This window comes from Notolabrus celidotus, chromosome 19, assembly GCF_009762535.1.
Source record: "Notolabrus celidotus isolate fNotCel1 chromosome 19, fNotCel1.pri, whole genome shotgun sequence".
Classification (NCBI taxonomy): Eukaryota; Metazoa; Chordata; class Actinopteri; order Labriformes; family Labridae; genus Notolabrus; species Notolabrus celidotus.
This window is the reverse complement of record NC_048290.1, coordinates 24,858,696-24,875,433: the sequence shown is the minus strand read 5'-3', so window position 1 is coordinate 24,875,433 and position 16,738 is coordinate 24,858,696. Positions and strand designations below refer to the sequence as shown.

The window sequence follows — 16,738 nt, the reverse complement described above, 5'->3', positions numbered from 1 at the left end:
TTCTGTTCTAAAAAAAAGAGGCTCTGTGGAGAAACGAGCAAATCCTCGACTCTGCAAAGCTTCAGAACTTTTGCAGCTTTTGTCAGTGTCAGTCGCGCCACTAACGCGTCCGCAGAGAGCCCGCGTTAAAAACATCTCTGTGCACAAGTTACACCCGAGTCTACACATGGTACGGATGCTACAAGTTCTAACCGACATCGCCGAGGCTTCTTCTGCATCAACGCACCGAGTTTGGAGACACTGTACGCTGTGAGACCGCGGGGGTTCATGTACTGGAAAAATGAAGTTCTGTCCCCTCTCTCAGAGGGCAATAAGATTCTATCCGAGGGAATTCCCACGAAACAGGTACAAAAATATGGAAACGGCTGTGCGCAACTTTGTGCGTAAAAGGTTCAAATTGGAGAGGTGGCACACTTACGCACTGTATGGGCCTTCTCTGTTTGTCTTACACTGTATTTTACTTTTTGCAGTGACGTAAAACTAGATCTATTCTGCATACAGAAGCAATGTGCAGCTGTATTGGGGAAACATTTCGATGTATTTATTAATTTATCCTTTTTTCCTGAGCGTTTGTAGAAGATGTATTATCTGTTGCAAACACACACCGTTCATTCAGCCCGAAGCGTCGTGTGTGTGTATGTGAGAGTTTTGTTTTGTCTCTCTGTGATGTCACAAGAATCACCGCTTGTGTACTGAGATCAGCTGCACGCGCCAGCCGCTGTGAAGAGGCACGCGCCTCCCTGTTATGAATAGCGTGATTTGCGGTCCGCGAGCCCTCTCGAGCGCTTGCCAATTCGCCTGAGAAGAATTGGATTTTAATTACAGCCATTAAAAATCAAATTTGCAATTCTTTGGGTGACCCGTTGCCTTTCTCTGATTGACAGTTGAAATTGACACTCCGGGTCCCTCTTATCCGCAGCGTTTCGAGCTATTTGTAATTACAGGTAGTTTTTTCCCCCCTCCACTCTCGTGTCCTGGATTGCGGAGAAAATACTATTATTGTGAGAGGCATGGGTTAAGGGGAAGGGAAAAATCAATCCAAATTGAAATAGCTTCATTAAAATGTGCCTTTTGTTGCGGGGGCCCTTTTAACAGTTTTAACCGGGGTTTATTGTCAGGACTACTTTAAAAAGGAGTAGCCTTGGAGAGCTGTCTGCAAATGTGTCCCGAGGACTTCTCAGCTGAAGATGAGACAGGGAAAGTGATAAGGACTGGCCGTTTACTGATCGTTGTCTTATAGGTGATCTGCACGGAGCATCAGAGTACACCGGGAGGCTCGCGCAGCAGTGTGGACTCGAAACACACTCCAATGGTAAGAGCTTTATTGCTTATTGTGCTTTGAAATAAATCCACATCATTCAGTGCAGTGATAAAGCCAAGCTTCATGCAGGCTAAATATATATTTTACAATTGTGCATTACGCACGCATTGCAACAAATAAGCTCACATCATGAAAATGGCGACACGTGCATTCAGTGATTCCTGCAGTTATTGAGCTGTGTTCATGTCCTCCTGCAGTCTCACTCGGACGGAGAGTCGCAGCGGTCCAACATGGAACGGGAGGACACGCGCTCGTCTCCCAGCACCCCGTCCACTCCCTCTGTGTGCTCGCCGACCTCTACCACCAGCTCGGTGCCCTCCACGGGGAAGAACGTGTGCGCCAGCTGCGGGCAGGAGATCCTGGACAGATACCTGCTGAAGGTGAGAGGCCGGACTTGCTGCCTTCGACTACAGAAACACTTTTCCTCCGGAAGCATATTGTTTATTCCTACAAATAGCTTGCCAATAGGAGTAGAAGCGGGTGACATGTTGTCCCTGGTCCTGTAAGTGTAGTGATTCGGCTGAGCATTGAATTAACACTTCATAAAACAACAACAGAGTGCAACTACAGGGAAAGACAAAAAATCTACGAAGATCTAACGTACGGGACCTTATTGTAGGCTGATAGTTACAGAAATGCCGCAACTTGTTTTTTAATTATTAGGTCCACAATTCAAACGCAGTTTCTAATTTAATAATTTAATTAAATTTTTACTGTATTACTATAAAATGTTGGTTCACGAAAATAAAGCTATATACGGTGTTTTGAAGTCAGCTGACACATCGAGGATGTTTTGCTTTCCATTTTACAGCTTCACTATCTACGTCCTGTCTTGTCGCGTGTTTGTCAGGAAGTGTGAGGATCATTAGTCCATTATCATTATTATCTGACTGCAGAACAAATAACCTAAGAAAATATGTTTTATCGCTAAATAAATATGGACACCATTAATCAATACAGGTAAATCAAAATTTTGCTAAATAAAAATAGAGAAGGAATAGTATAACAATATTTTTAAAATTTCAAAACCATCAACAAAATTGTATAGGCCTACAGTATTTTTGTTGACGGTAAGGCCTCGAAGGATATTTCCTTAAAGCCTCTCCTCTAATCATTTTACTCTTTTAATAGGTTTTCAAATATAAGTATTAAACAATAAAATACATTAAATTATTTGAAAGCGTATATGTTCGTGCAGCACATTTTATAATTTAATAATATTTAGTTGCCATATCCTTTTTTTTTTTTTTAAATCCCCTACTTTTTATTTAAATTTGGACATATGTACACACAGAACATTCTAATCTGAAATTATTGCTATAATGCCTTGGTCGCGTGAATGCCTTGTACAACTCAGCTTTAGAAATGTGATATGTTAAAACTGATTTTTATAAAATACAGACTACAGAACAGAACCCGTGTGAAGTGACTGTCTTTCAACTTTCTATTACATAAGACAGCTCTCATAACTCTTATAAATAATAAAGCTATCTTTAAATAGGCTACATAAATGTGTTTTAAATTGTCAATGAAAATACTTTGATGTGTGCAAACCTTCGAAATGATTCCAGTTATTGTACCATTTTTAAAAAATTTTTTTTACTGATAGCACTGTTGTTTTCCAGGCCTGACAATTCTTTTCTTTTTATGTAATCATAATTTCTTAAAAATTATCGAAAAGAAAATGTAAGTGCCCGATTACAATGAATGGTTCATGGATTAATCCATTTTGGGCGACGTGTTTAAATAGATCCAACTTTTTCTTTTTCTATATCAGAATACAGGACGCACGAAACGACCTCTTTATGGTCACCTTTATAAAGACCCTCTAAAAGACTGCATTATATTCATGTCATATAAAGCAGTCGAAGTAAGATCATACATGAGCACAAAACAAGATATATTGTCATTTGAATTGTCAAAATGATATAAAAATATTTGTGTACTAAAGCAACTAACCCTCAAAATATATTCACGTACATGGACGCACAGGCCTCACTGTGCACCGCTTATTGACGTCAATAAATAACACAGCAGGAGCGCTCGTTTTGAGTCCCTGCTGCAGTTATTTAACATCAATGTGTGTGATGACATATCTGTCGCCCCTTCGCAGGTGAACAACCTGATCTGGCACGTGCGCTGTCTGGAGTGTTCCGTCTGCAGGACGTCGCTACGTCAGCACAGCAGCTGCTACATCAAGAACAAAGAGATCTTCTGTAAAATGGATTATTTCAGGTAGGGTAAGTTTATGACCATGTTTTCAAAATACCACATACTCTACACACACACACACACACACACACACACACACACACACAGCCCCCTCCTTTTCTCGATCATATCTCCCTCATCTCTTTCGCTCACACTCACTCACAAACACACACACACACACACACACACACACACACAAACAAACACACACACACACAAACAAACACAACACACACACACACACACACACACACACACAGGCTGTACACACACAGACACACTCGCTCTTTCGGGTGGATGGATGCGGGTCGCCTAATGTGATCTTGAAAGACCTTTTGAAAAACACTCAAAGTCTGTAACAAAATAAAGTCTTTAAATGTAGTGTGGAGCTGAAAGATCCTGTAGTTTTGTTATGGCTACTCTAAACTCGCATTCAAAATAAAATGAACAAAGGAAATTATTTGCTTTATTAAAAACTATCAAAGGCTGTTGACCTGTTGCAGTTTTTGGATCATATGTCTTTGGGGAGGACTTTCTAACCAGCGCGCAGATTATTATACAGATAGACTCGGATTTTACGCATTGACGTTTTGTCGATGCATTTTAATATTAACCGTGTTATACCCTGGACCTGCTAATATTATGGCCACAACTTGATACTATTTTTTTAATTTTAAAAAGGGGACTAACACTTTAGAGCAGTTATCCGCGTGCTTTATAACATTGAGAGGAACATCGTTCAGCTGTTCAATGATAGGCCCAGTTTTGCAACTTTGTTTGTTTCTTGTAGACTACAAAGCGTTTATTGCCAAGAAAAAACCTAACAGAGACAAGTGATTCTGCCACGAGGATTTTTAATTCCTACCAGAAATCACTGAGCTTAATCTGACCTATCAACTTGAAAATATAGGGATGTAATCCTTAAATTAAAACACTGCATGTCACAATTGTCCAATTGATTGTTAAGGACACTATTATTTCAGGCTCAAGTGCAATAAATGGCTACTTCTAGATGTTTATATCTAAGCAATATAGTTGTTCAACCTCTAACTCCAAGTCACATGCTCTTTCTATCTATCTGTAGTTTAATGAGAATAAATACAAGGCTGAAAGAGCGCTAAATAAGAAAATAAAGATAGTCATTTATGCAGATACACTGAGAAACATGAAACTGCTGTTTGAGAGAGAGAGAGAGAGAGAGAGAGAGAGAGAGAGAGAGAGAGAGAGAGAGAGAGAGATGTATTGATTTATTTTAGTTAAAAAATTAACCATTATTGTGATTGATTTGCAATCTTCTGCATCTATCACCTCATTGTGAGTTAGCCACGGTTGTCTGATTCTATAAGTGACTTATAGTAACTTTTCATCTACTCCTGTTTGTGTGTTTGTGTGTTAGCGTGTGCGTGTGTGTGTGGTATCTGAGGTTAGATGGGGTTCACACCAACAATGGTATTTAGTAAAATTCTGTGCCGTAGCCTTAAGGTGGTGCACTTAATGTCGACACCCATGCCTCTTTTTTGCACATCAATTTTTTTTGTGTGTGTGTGTGTGTGTGTGTGTGTGTGTGTGTGTGTGTGTGTGTGTGTGCACATATGTGAGTGCTTGTAGCTATAAGTTTTGGTGTGTGTCAGATAGAAACCTGAGACCAGGCCACCGCTCTGAGGTTTATAATCACCAGCAATTAGTCGTCCTCCACCCCAGACCCTCAGGCCTCCAGACCAGCAATTAGACCGCCCCGTGTGCCTGGTCAGCATGTTTCTGATCTGAATGAGACTCTTATCCAAACTTAAAACACACTTAAACAGTTATGTGCACCCTTAATGTGCACACACATAGATACACACCAATAAGAAAACATGAATACGATTTACATGCCGATATTAGTTAAAACACTCTGCAAACATTGCCTCCTTTTACAACTCAAAAGAACGTACACACAGTGACACACACACATAAACATACGCTGAGATCTCTGTTTGTTTATTCATGTCCAGCAGCTGCCAATCATTGAGCAATTTTTTTTTCACAAAATGGAGATTTGTGTTTGCTCGGCCACATCATAATAATATTTTACCTGACCCGTCTCCATTTAAATACTTCTTCACCATTCACCCCTCTCGCCCTCAATTCTACTCCCAGGACTATGTGCCGCCAATAATCATGCAGAGTGGATTCAAAATATGTCAGAGTATTAGAAAATGGTAATGAGTAGTATAATGTAGTTGTCACTTGGTCAAATATACTGTTCTCATAAAAGAATCCTGCACTGTGATCATGGGAGATAGAGTGGCTGTGAATGAAAAGCATACCTAAATATGGAAGAGGTTAATGTGTTCACACCAACCCTTTAGGATGAGGAGTCTTTGCCATGTATTAAGGATGACTGTGTACCAACGACAATATACACATGCAGCTCTTAGAAGTTTAACAGTCTGGCGCAAGATCCTATTTTTAAATACTGCAGCTGAAATCTTTGGTCTATATATTTCTATATATATATATATATATATATATGTATTCATGTATGAATATATAATTCATACATGAAAAAAATTGCAATCCCCAAAAGCTCTACAGTCCTGCTCTTGCAGCTGTCATAGTTTCATTGTATCAGTGAGTTTGCCTATTAACTCACCCAAAGATTAAATGCAGAAGAGAATATTTTGACAGACTTTTGATACATATTTTTCTGCATTTCATTTTTTTAGTCCAGAAATTGCTTAAATTTCAAAAGAAAACAGCACTTTAGCTAATACACAGGAGTGTTAGCCATGAGTTAGCTTGTGAGCTAGCCTTGACTAAAGCAGAATTTGTGTAGCCATTGAGGTCAATGGGTCTATACATAGAAATGAAATTTAAAAGCAGCAGAAGAGTTCTGTTACACTACATGAAGCCAGCCAAGCCTGAATCCAACAATAATGGAGAAACTAAAGGGCTACATTTGCTGAACTGGGCCTGCCAAAGCTAAGTAGCCTAGCTTATCAGAGTAGCAATAACTGCAATCTCTGTCTCAAAATCCAATGAAATGAATGCTATCCTGCTAAGCTACAATTCAATCGTATATTTAAATCTGTTTCTTTTTCATTTCTTTTCATTTATTGGAGTGGTCAAGAAAATGAAGGCACGTTTCATGAAAGAGGGAATGAAGCTTTGAGTACATTTTAAAGTTGCCTTCAAACTTTGGATCCTTTCCCTCAGCCCTCTTGTGTTGTGCTATTAAACATTTTAAACGGTACAGTTTTTTCTAACTGAATTGACATTTTAATATTTGAACACTTAACCATCTTCAAAAGATAAAAAGGTTGTTTTAAAGGTCAAGAGCCTGATAATAACATAATGATAATAACTTAAAACACAGCTTTCATTATAGTTCCACTCCTATTTGTGGGTAGACTGTACCTGTGTGGGGAGGGCTTCTGAACATGAGTGACAAGTTATTTGATAAGGAATTACACTTGATAGTCTGAGCTGTAGGTCAAATTGTTGACCATGACTGTAACTTTTACTCAAAATGGTTACAGTCATGAGGGAAAAATTCGCCTTTGCATCATAATATTTGATATCCTTGGACGTCACGCTGGAAAAGGAGAAAATATTTAGAGGCTGTTGCAGTAACTGTGAAGCTTTGCTGCAGGGCTGGGGCCTGTACAAAGGTTACCTCTGTAAATATAAACTGTAATCTGGGTTTAGGCCAGATTTAAACAAGGCTAAACACCACTGTGAGTCCAGATCCTCTGGGCTGGTTTCAAACCTCTGGAGATATTTCCTCATCTGTGTCAGCCTCTCATCTGGCTTTGGACTGACAGCTGCTTTAATGGGGCGTAATAGCAGGAAATCAGACTGGGTTTCCCTCCATGTATGTGTGCGTGTGTGTGTGTGAGTGTTGGGGGAGGAAGGTAGTGTGTGTGTATGTCAGAATAGGGGTGCAGGACAGAGCCCACGCTGTGCCTCTCAAGCTTAGGCCTCAGGGGCTTGCAGACACACATTCTCTCTCTCTCTCTCGCACACACACACACACACACACACACACACACACACACACACACACGCAAACCATTTCTTTATCAGGCTCCTCCCTGACCCCCCTCACCTCCTTGCACCCCTCCCTCACCTTGCTCTGCAGAAACATCATCCTCATTCGTGAGCTGCAGGCCACACAGGAAGTTGCATTGCTGTGTTAATCAGAGGCACCCTGGGATACTGACAGTGTAACCAGAGTCAGTGTATGTAGGGAACTTTGTGGGTGAGATGTGTGCATGTGAACGTGTATCTGGGGATATGTGTGTATTGTACAGTTGTAATAATAATTATTCATCAAACCACCTCTGGTACGCTGATTAGATCTCCATAGCAACAGAGACAAGAGAGAGTACAAAGAGTGATTGAGTTTTATCAAGAACTGAATGAAGCGAAATTATAATACGACATCTGTCACACAATGCTACACATTTAAATGAAGACTGGTTTCCAAAGTCCCAGAGACCATTGAATTAAAAATATGATGATGTATTTTGTGTACGGTCAATGATGAGTCCTGATCTGTAAAAGAAGTTGTCTCTTAAAGTATCTAGATCAATCTCCCCCTCTTAGTTTCCCATAAGAATGCCACACATGGACCTCATGTCCTTAAACTACACAGTCATGCAAGCATTCTTTGGGTAAATCTAATGTAGAGGCTAGGGTAGTCTCAATGTGTAACAGAAATAATCAAAAAAACATGTACCCGAAAGCTCCTCTTTGAGCAGCAGGTGAATTGCTGCAAAAAAGATTTAAGATTAGACGAAAGAAAGGTAGCAAATATCAGAGGTATAGGCCAAAGAGGGAGTTTTGCGGTGCAGGTTTCCCCTTTCTTGACTGACACAGGAGGCCATGATGATTGATATAGCTCCAAAACAAACACCAGGTTCTTGGTACAGAGACAATGTGAAATACAAAAAATCTATCGGGAAGGAGAGAAAGTGGGAGGGAGGGGTAGGAGGAGATGAAGATGGAGGAGCAGGAGGGGGTTAAAACAAGGGATGATTTGCAGCTTTTCTGGGTTCTGTCTCGGAGCATGAAACTGACAAGCTGTCATGCTAGATTAGTTGCAACGTTCCACAATGTTTTCCTCTTTACTGTAGAAACAGGCTGGAATTCTCCATAACAATCTGAAATGATACTTACACACAGAACAGTAAGTCAAGGAGACGATTTGTCCCCGGATTGGCTTTATTGGGTTATAAGAGGGTTTTTTATGCTTAAGTTGCACATATCTATGACAGCATAAGCCCTCTTAAAGTGCTTTGCCAGCTAATTTTATTTCATGGTTATTACAAAAACTTAGACCCCACTTTATGTCATCACTCTACGGCTGAAATGAATTTGTTTGTTGTGAGGAGTAACAGGCAAGGTGAAATGCAAAAGCCCTTCTTTGAGGGCCAATAAAATGTTGTTTGAAAAGGTTGACCATATTTTCAAACCTCCAAACCGGAATACTTTAATTTTATTCCAAACCCACGTATATGAGCTCACAGTACAACTAGATTTTTCATCAGTGCACCTTAACTTCAAGCCTGTACCATCAACTTTGTTTGCTCATTACTGTGTGCGGCTGAAAAAAGGAAACTTGCAGTGTGTGCAAAACAACACATATTTTTTGCCGGACACTTTTCAAATAGAGAAACTCTCCTGGAGATCTTTGGAAATTGCTAACTTCCGTTTTGGCATGATCTGCGAGCCTGTCTGATGTTTCACAGCAGGTCCTGTCTGTATGATAAGCTGCGCTATCTTAGCAACAGCCATATTTTGAGATTGATTGACACGTATGGATAAATCATCATTGATCTTTGACTTGTGGTGCATTAAAAATGCTTTTCTGTTGGTTCAAACAGCAACTTCTGTGGCAACAACAATGACTGACAAAGACAAAGACAATTCAGTGTTGCAAGCATGGTGCATAGTTTTGGTTTTTTGGTTGGTTGAAACCCAGACGGTCCTGGTCAAACTGGAATGTATATGGTCACCCTGCCTATTGCTTTGTTTCAATTTTAAAGTTGTAGGGTATCTTATCATTTCGTTGCTTTTTGACTGATCAGCAATGTTAAACAACAGCTACAGAAGTATTCAAGCATGTGTTTGCTAAAATTCCTTTAGCAATAAGGTGGTTGGGTGACGTTAGCAAAGAATTCCCCTTTTCCTTTTTTGCATTGTTAAATTCTACTAAACAGTAACATTAGCACTCAGCTTTGAGGGGGTTAGCAGTACGATAAGCTAATGAAGATCACTCACTGCAGGGAATGGCTGATCAAACATGTCGTTTTGACTTTAAAAATTAGCCATATTTTCAGAAAATCCATCTCTATCTCCTACATGGTGTCAGCAAAGGATGCACTTTTTGTTATTATAGTATGTAATGCTTAAAAATTATGAAATTAGCTGTCAGCTCGTTGGTAGCAAACAGTAATGTTTGAGTCTAGTCTCTGTATCAAGTAGAAAGTGGCTAAAGTTAATGTTAATTATTATCTAACCGTAAGGAATAAGTTACCAAATACGTTTAGCTGAAAAAAAGGACACATGTCCCTCCAGATTTTCATTATCCATCCATATCTTTTACATTGCGTTAGCTAGATAAACACACTTTTCATATTGTATTGTTTAGTGCTAAAACACTGTAAATATAGCTGTCAACCTATTGGCAGCTTTCAGGGATACTCTAGTCTCCTCTCTTTATCATTAAGTGGCTAAAGCTAACACTAAGGCATGAGTAATCAAATGTGTTGTTTTGGCTTGAAAAATGGTGGCTTTCCCTCCAGATTTTTGCCATCCCTGTTTTTGTAGTCCTCTATCCATCTAAAAGCAGTGAAACTGTACATATTTACAGATACCCTACATTTACACAGTGTAGGACACACCAGTACAACATTACAAGAGCATTGGAGCCTACCACCCTGAGCGTGACAACATAAATGGGTTGCCGTGTGAATATGGTAAATTACATGGAAAAGCAGATGTAGAAGGAGACAGATCCTCAAACAGTAGCCATTTTTATTGATGCCCACCGAATATTCTCCACCATATTACCCACAGGAAAATGAGTCTTCTGCTCAACAAGCTCATATACATGAAGAGCGCTACGAGTTTGTGGGATGTCAGGGATATAGTATGCTTTCATCCCAGATAGAGTGGTCTTGAGAGCACTGATGCACTGCCAAACCCACTCACTTGGCAGCCCTCGTGCTCTCCGTCCCTCTGCTCTCTCTGCCATCCACGCTCTTTACTTTGCTATTTCCCCCAGCCATTTACTTCCTCTCTCCATGTCTGCTCTTTTTATCCTGCCCTCACCAGCTCTTGCCTCCTTTACCTTTCAACTACTGACTGCTCTTTGAATTAGGCCCATGTTTTTGATGCTGTGCTTTTCTTGTGCGGGTAGCTACATGTGTTAGTACAACTGTCAGAAATGTTGAGTCACATAAGCTCTAGAGGTTTCTGTCAGTGCCTGTTATGCAGAATAATCCCATCAATATGGAAATGTTTCCAATTTGAGTAAAAAAATAGACCATACAATTTGCTGTTATTCAGTTTTACCCCTGAGGCAGCACTTTTTCCCAGGCTCCTTACAAATCCTCCCTCTCAAGATTTGGCAGCTGCTGGCCTTGACAATGGCTCTTAACCTAACCATAACCTTCTCTAACCTAAAGTGTTTAATACCCATTACACCCATTTAAATGAGGGGCTTAATCTCTTTTCATTCTGGCGTCATATAGGAAGTTTGTGTAATATTTCACTTGTTTAAAGTGCCAGCTGCTGAGAGAAGCTTTTGTCAGTTAAACTGCATATTTTTAATATACTTCTTATTTTTCAAAATGCTAATAAAATAAAAAATGTGGTGTGTTCTTTTCACCCCTACGTAGCTTGCTCCCTCTGCCAATTAATTCAAGTAGATTTTTTTTGTTTTTTAATAAAAGTATTAATTTCATCCAAATATAAGACTGTCCCATTTAAACATTGGAATTAGTCCAGTTGTCAAAGACTTGGTGGGGGATTCCAGTGGGACTAATGTTATTTAGAATTTTGGATCACTTAACAGAAACTAAAATTTGAAATATGTTTATCCTGTTGTTGTAGATACATTACATTTTCATTTTTCTGCAGATAAATAATAATAATAAAGCCCTTGTATTGCATTATTTAGTACAGTCTTTATGAGATTTTTGAAAAATTACAGTGTTCAGCTCTTTGAGGGTGACAGTTTTTTTTGTAATGAGAACATTAATTAACAACATATTTTAACTAATTAAATGAGTGCTGCAGACTTGGAGGCGTAGTCAAAACATATGAGGGATTTTTGGACTATTATTTTTTGTCTTTTTCGTGGACTTGCTTGACAGTAATTATATAAATCACAACACCAGCCTCAGCTTTGTGCACTTTTTTTTAACACTCCCCACAGCATCAAATGTGAATCAATCCACAGCTGAAAATGGGCCTTGCAAATTGCATTCATTATATTTGTTTAAAAAGAATTCACAGAGATGATAATGGCCAGCTTTTTGAAGTTGCTTATCAGCTTACTTTTTTTAACACACATTTTTAGAGGTAAGAACATCAAAATATGTTCTGAGAGCCCAACATACTATTTGTGAAAGGAGAATAGAAGAACACTAGCCTCACACACTTGTGTTAATATGAATGTTATGGTTGTTATTCAATCCATGGCATGGTCTTTACTTTGACCTCGTTCTCTTTCACCCTGGTATTTGTCTCATTCTGTTCACAGTCCCATTTGAATATTACAAATGACCCGATCATGTTTATTCCAGACATTCATTTTGACTTATTGTCTTAATGTATTTGCTGGCTTAAGAAATGCATGCACTCTATCTGAACATTTATCTTTCATTGTCCCATTCGTGCCCTTCACCCCCCTTCATTCAGAACAGTAAGTCAGGTGGTTTAGGTTTATATGCAGTCTGACCTCACTGTTGCTATCAGTTACAGCGGGGAGCTCTCGAGTGATGTCATGCAAGTCTTTCTTCGTCTTCCACCCTGTGTAAAACAACCCTGGTTTATATGTGTGTTCCCCTGTGTGTGTATGTGTTGGTGTTTGTGTGTGAGCGTGTGCATATGTCAGGGCCTTCATGCATCAGCCAGGAAATTGCAGGTGTTGGTTTGTTTGCATTCAAAGCTCAGCTTGCAGCCGCAGCCAGGAGTCTTTTTCTGAGGGCCATATCCTCCTCTAAGGTTTCTGCCTTAAACTCTTTGAGTTCTGCCAAAACTACAAATTTTAAAATATTTATTTTGACTTTTGCTCTCTTGAGTTATTCCTTAAGGAAAGGATGTCTATTTAATTCAGTACACTATCTGGAAATGACCTTGTGATAACATTTAAAATATTTTCCCCGTCAACTCATCACTAATCCCTAATTCATTTCCCCTCTTCTGCTTTTCTCTGTTCTCTTTTCTCTCCCTCACAGTAGGTTTGGTACTAAGTGTGCCCGCTGTGGGCGGCAGATATATGCCAGTGACTGGGTGCGGCGTGCCAGAGGAAATGCATACCACTTAGCATGTTTTGCATGCTACTCGTGTAAGAGGCAGTTGTCGACCGGAGAGGAGTTTGGCTTGGTGGAGGACAAGGTTCTGTGTAGGATCCACTATGATACCATGGTGGAGAACCTCAAACGAGCTGCAGAGAGTGGTGAGTGTTGGAGCTGACCAATTTTCTGCAACAGCTCACATGTCCAGATGCTTGCTCAAAAGTTTGTTGGATTTTATTTTTTTTTATTTTTTTTTATGGTGCAACTGAAAAAAACCCCATTGTATAATTAACCACTTCTGGTATCATTTAAAAAAATGTTATTGATAGTTTAAAATGTCATGCCTGTTTTCTTATGATTTTTACTTGATTCTGACGGATGCTAGAAAGTGTCTCACCGGATCATGTCGAAAGAGCTTAACCTTCAAACTGAGGGAACAATAATACATATCTCAGTTGTACAGGTTTAAATACATTGTTTGGATTTTTTTGTCATCTCATGGGTCCATCTTTTCTCTCAGGCAATGGTATCACATTAGAAGGAGCAGTCCCTACAGAACAAGACAGTCAACCTAAACCGGCTAAAAGGGCACGGACATCCTTCACTGCAGAACAGCTACAGGTCAGACATAAGCAAAAAAAAAGTTTCTAATACTACTAATAAAATTTCAGCATTTCGCTTCATTTCATTTTTTGCTTATGTTTCAACACAACATGCAGATCATGCAGGCTCAGTTTGCCCAGGACAACAATCCAGACGCCCAGACATTACAGAAACTAGCCGACATGACGGGCCTCAGCAGGAGAGTTATTCAGGTCTGTACACACAAGTCCACAAAGTTGCAACGAATGCTTTCTAATGTTAAGGACAATCATAGCTCAAGGGCACAATAGTGAAATATTCCAATATGCACACCTACAGTACTTTTTGAGATTTTGTCTGTCAAGTTGGATTTGTAATGTATTGTAAAGTTGTTCTTTTTTAAGACAATAGCTACATGATGTCTGGTTACGTTACGTCTTCATAGGTATGGTTTCAAAACTGCAGAGCAAGACACAAAAAGCACACGCCCCAGCACGGTGGGCCCCCCCAGGGTCATCCTCAGTCCAGGATCCCCTCATCTTTGCCTGATGAGCTGCATTACTCCCCCTTTGGCAGCCCTGAGCGGGCACGCATGGTAGCTCTGCACGGGTACATCGACAGTGAGTTCTGTTTTTTGTGTATTAAAACAGACAGTTATTTCATTATTATTATTGAAAACCAGATTATACATTTTTCTTGTATTTGAACCTTCCTACATGTTTTTCATTTGCTCTCTAGGTCATCCGTTCTCTGTGCTGACCTCTCAGGGTCTCCCTCACCAGGCCATGTCGCTGTCCCAGCTCCCCCTCAGCCGCTAGCACTTCACTACTTTGACCCTGAAGACCCCTAAGTTTCTGGATCTTGGACCTGCCTCAGAGGTCACACGGGAGTCAGCTTGACAAAAAGACACATCTTACAGGAGCACAGACTATTTGGAAACAGCAAAAGACTTGGAAAAAACAAGATACATCCATTCCTTCTGTTTTTTTTCTCTCTCCTTCTGAGGACAGGAATATCCATCCTGCAGCCACTCTATCAAAAATGAGAATGAAGCTGCCACTAGCAGGAACTCTCTGACTGTATTTTACACTACCTTGAGGACTCGTTTTGCATCACATGTACAGCATCCTCCATTCTACTCATAGATCCTCCAACTTGAAGGTGGAGGGAGTTTTAAATGACTGATACTGAAGACAAAGAGGGGGAAATTATAAGAGGAACTGTCACTGTGCCAGGCACACAGTAGGCCGCATTAGAGGTAAGACTCCGCCCTCTTTTCTCTCTGAGCAACCATGAAGGAAACCTACATGTAAATGAAATATGTTGACTGTTGAAATACTCTCTTTAGGAATGACGTAGTGACTGAATTACATCTTAAAATTCCCAGATACACTCTTGGTCCACTTAAATGAGTTTAAAAATTTTTGTAAGAGAATGAAAATATTGTGTGCCTTATCTTTTCCATTAGAAATATCAAATTTAGCTGTTTATGAAATTAAAAGTCCAGGCTGAAATTCTTACTTTGTGAATATTTTACATTTCTCTGATTATTAAAAAACGATTACTGGGCTTTTGAATCCGCTATTTGGGAGAAAATCACATTTTATTTCCTCAAAAAGCATTTGGTTTGTGATGAAGGAAGGGCACAATGCCATAGCATTTGTATCATTATATAAATGCTGTACCATTAGAGGCAGCTGTTAATAGGTTTGAAGCGGCCACAATCCCGCTTAACTCATACAAATAGAGGGAAGTCTGAGATGTGTCTTCTAGTCATTTCTTTCAAAATCCCAAATGTTAAAAGTTACATATTTTCATATCTCCAAATAATTGTATTGTCACTAATTTATAATTTCTACGGTTGTTTGTTCAGCCCCCTGTGTGTTTGCGTGTGTGTGCGCTTGTGTGTGTGTGTGTGTGTGTGTGTGTGTGTGTGTGTGTGTGTGTGTGTGCGCGTGTCCCTTATGCCAGCAGAAAAATTTGAGTGTTGGTGTATTGGTACAATATCAAACAGACTGGGGTTGTACATGTGTGAGTTTTTCAGTGTGTGTGTGTGTGTGTGTGTGTGTGTGTGTGTGTGTGTGTGTGTGTGTGTGTGTGTGTGTGTGTGTGTGTGTGTGTGTGTGTGTGTGTGTGTGTATGTGTGTTCTGGCAGGGGTAGAGAGTGTTTATCTGTATTTTAGTGCCATGGCCATTGTGTGAAGAACAGGATCCATCAAGACCTCAATGTCCTTGTATTTATTGAGATGGTTAATCCCTGTAAAGCACTTTTCCCTTCTGAAATGGTTTTGTTTGTTAAAAAAAAAACTTTGAATGAAATGAAACAAAAATTTTATTTGATAGGCTGTACATCATAAATGTTTTGTGTACTAAAATGCAATAAAATAGAAAGTGATATTTTTGTGGTTTTGGATCATTTCTGAGGATAATTACAAATACTAACTCTAATTTTCAACATGAGTGACACAAACTGAAAAATAGGGACAAAGTTTAAGTTAGGCAAGAAGTTTTCAAATGGCAAAATGCGAAAATAAAACAATGCAAACAATGTAGCAATATCTTCTATATGTTTCTTTTCACTTATACACAGTGTTTTACTGTCTCATTGCTTCTTGAAAAATATAATTCTTAGTTGCGGTTGATTGTGTTTGCTCTTGTACTTTTGTCAATGTTTTTTGTGTATCTTGTCCTGGAGGTGTAGATGCCATAAGGCAGGGAGGGTGCATGGAAAGATTTCTGGTTTAAATCTGATTCATATAATTTTTGACTTTAAACTGGAGGTTTAAAAGAATTTGAGAGCCACAGTCTATAATAATTAGATGTTGAAGAGTAATTTGGTCTTTAATAAGTATGAGACCTGAAGGATAAATGTTAGCCGCACATGAGCAACATGGTTTGGAAAAGTTTGTCTTGGAGACCATGCATGGGTCATAAACTGCAAATATCATACAATTAGAGCTGAATTATAGCTCTGATTAGTGAACTTTTCGTTTAGCTCCTACCGCGGAATGAATCCCGACCAAATATTGCCTCATTTTGCAGACTATAAATGTAACATTTCCATTTTGATTTTAATATTACCTACATTTTTGTTTTCAGATACACTTATCTG

General features: G+C 39.3%; 1 protein-coding gene across 1 annotated transcript; it reads left to right on the top strand.

Annotated features, from left to right (window-relative positions):
- Positions 1-15,963, top strand: lhx6 (LIM homeobox 6). Its single transcript, XM_034709894.1, has 9 exons — positions 1-345; positions 1,241-1,312; positions 1,519-1,701; positions 3,435-3,556; positions 12,985-13,205; positions 13,565-13,665; positions 13,764-13,859; positions 14,072-14,246; positions 14,365-15,963. Exons 1-9 carry the CDS (start codon positions 268-270, stop codon positions 14,442-14,444), a joined length of 1,128 nt encoding a protein of 375 aa, XP_034565785.1. The 5' UTR covers positions 1-267; the 3' UTR covers positions 14,445-15,963.
- Positions 15,964-16,738: the final 775 nt, after the last annotated feature.

What these genes read in the sequence shown, in the direction of transcription:
- lhx6 (XM_034709894.1), top strand. Translation starts at nt 268, where the DNA reads ATGTACTGGAAAAATGAAGTTCTGTCCCCTCTCTCAGAGGGCAATAAG. An exon ending in AGGGAATTCCCACGAAACAG is followed by an intron (nt 346 to 1,240) that starts GTACAAAAATAT and finishes GTTGTCTTATAG; the next exon opens with GTGATCTGCACGGAGCATCA. An exon ending in CAAACGAGCTGCAGAGAGTG is followed by an intron (nt 13,206 to 13,564) that starts GTGAGTGTTGGA and finishes CTTTTCTCTCAG; the next exon opens with GCAATGGTATCACATTAGAA.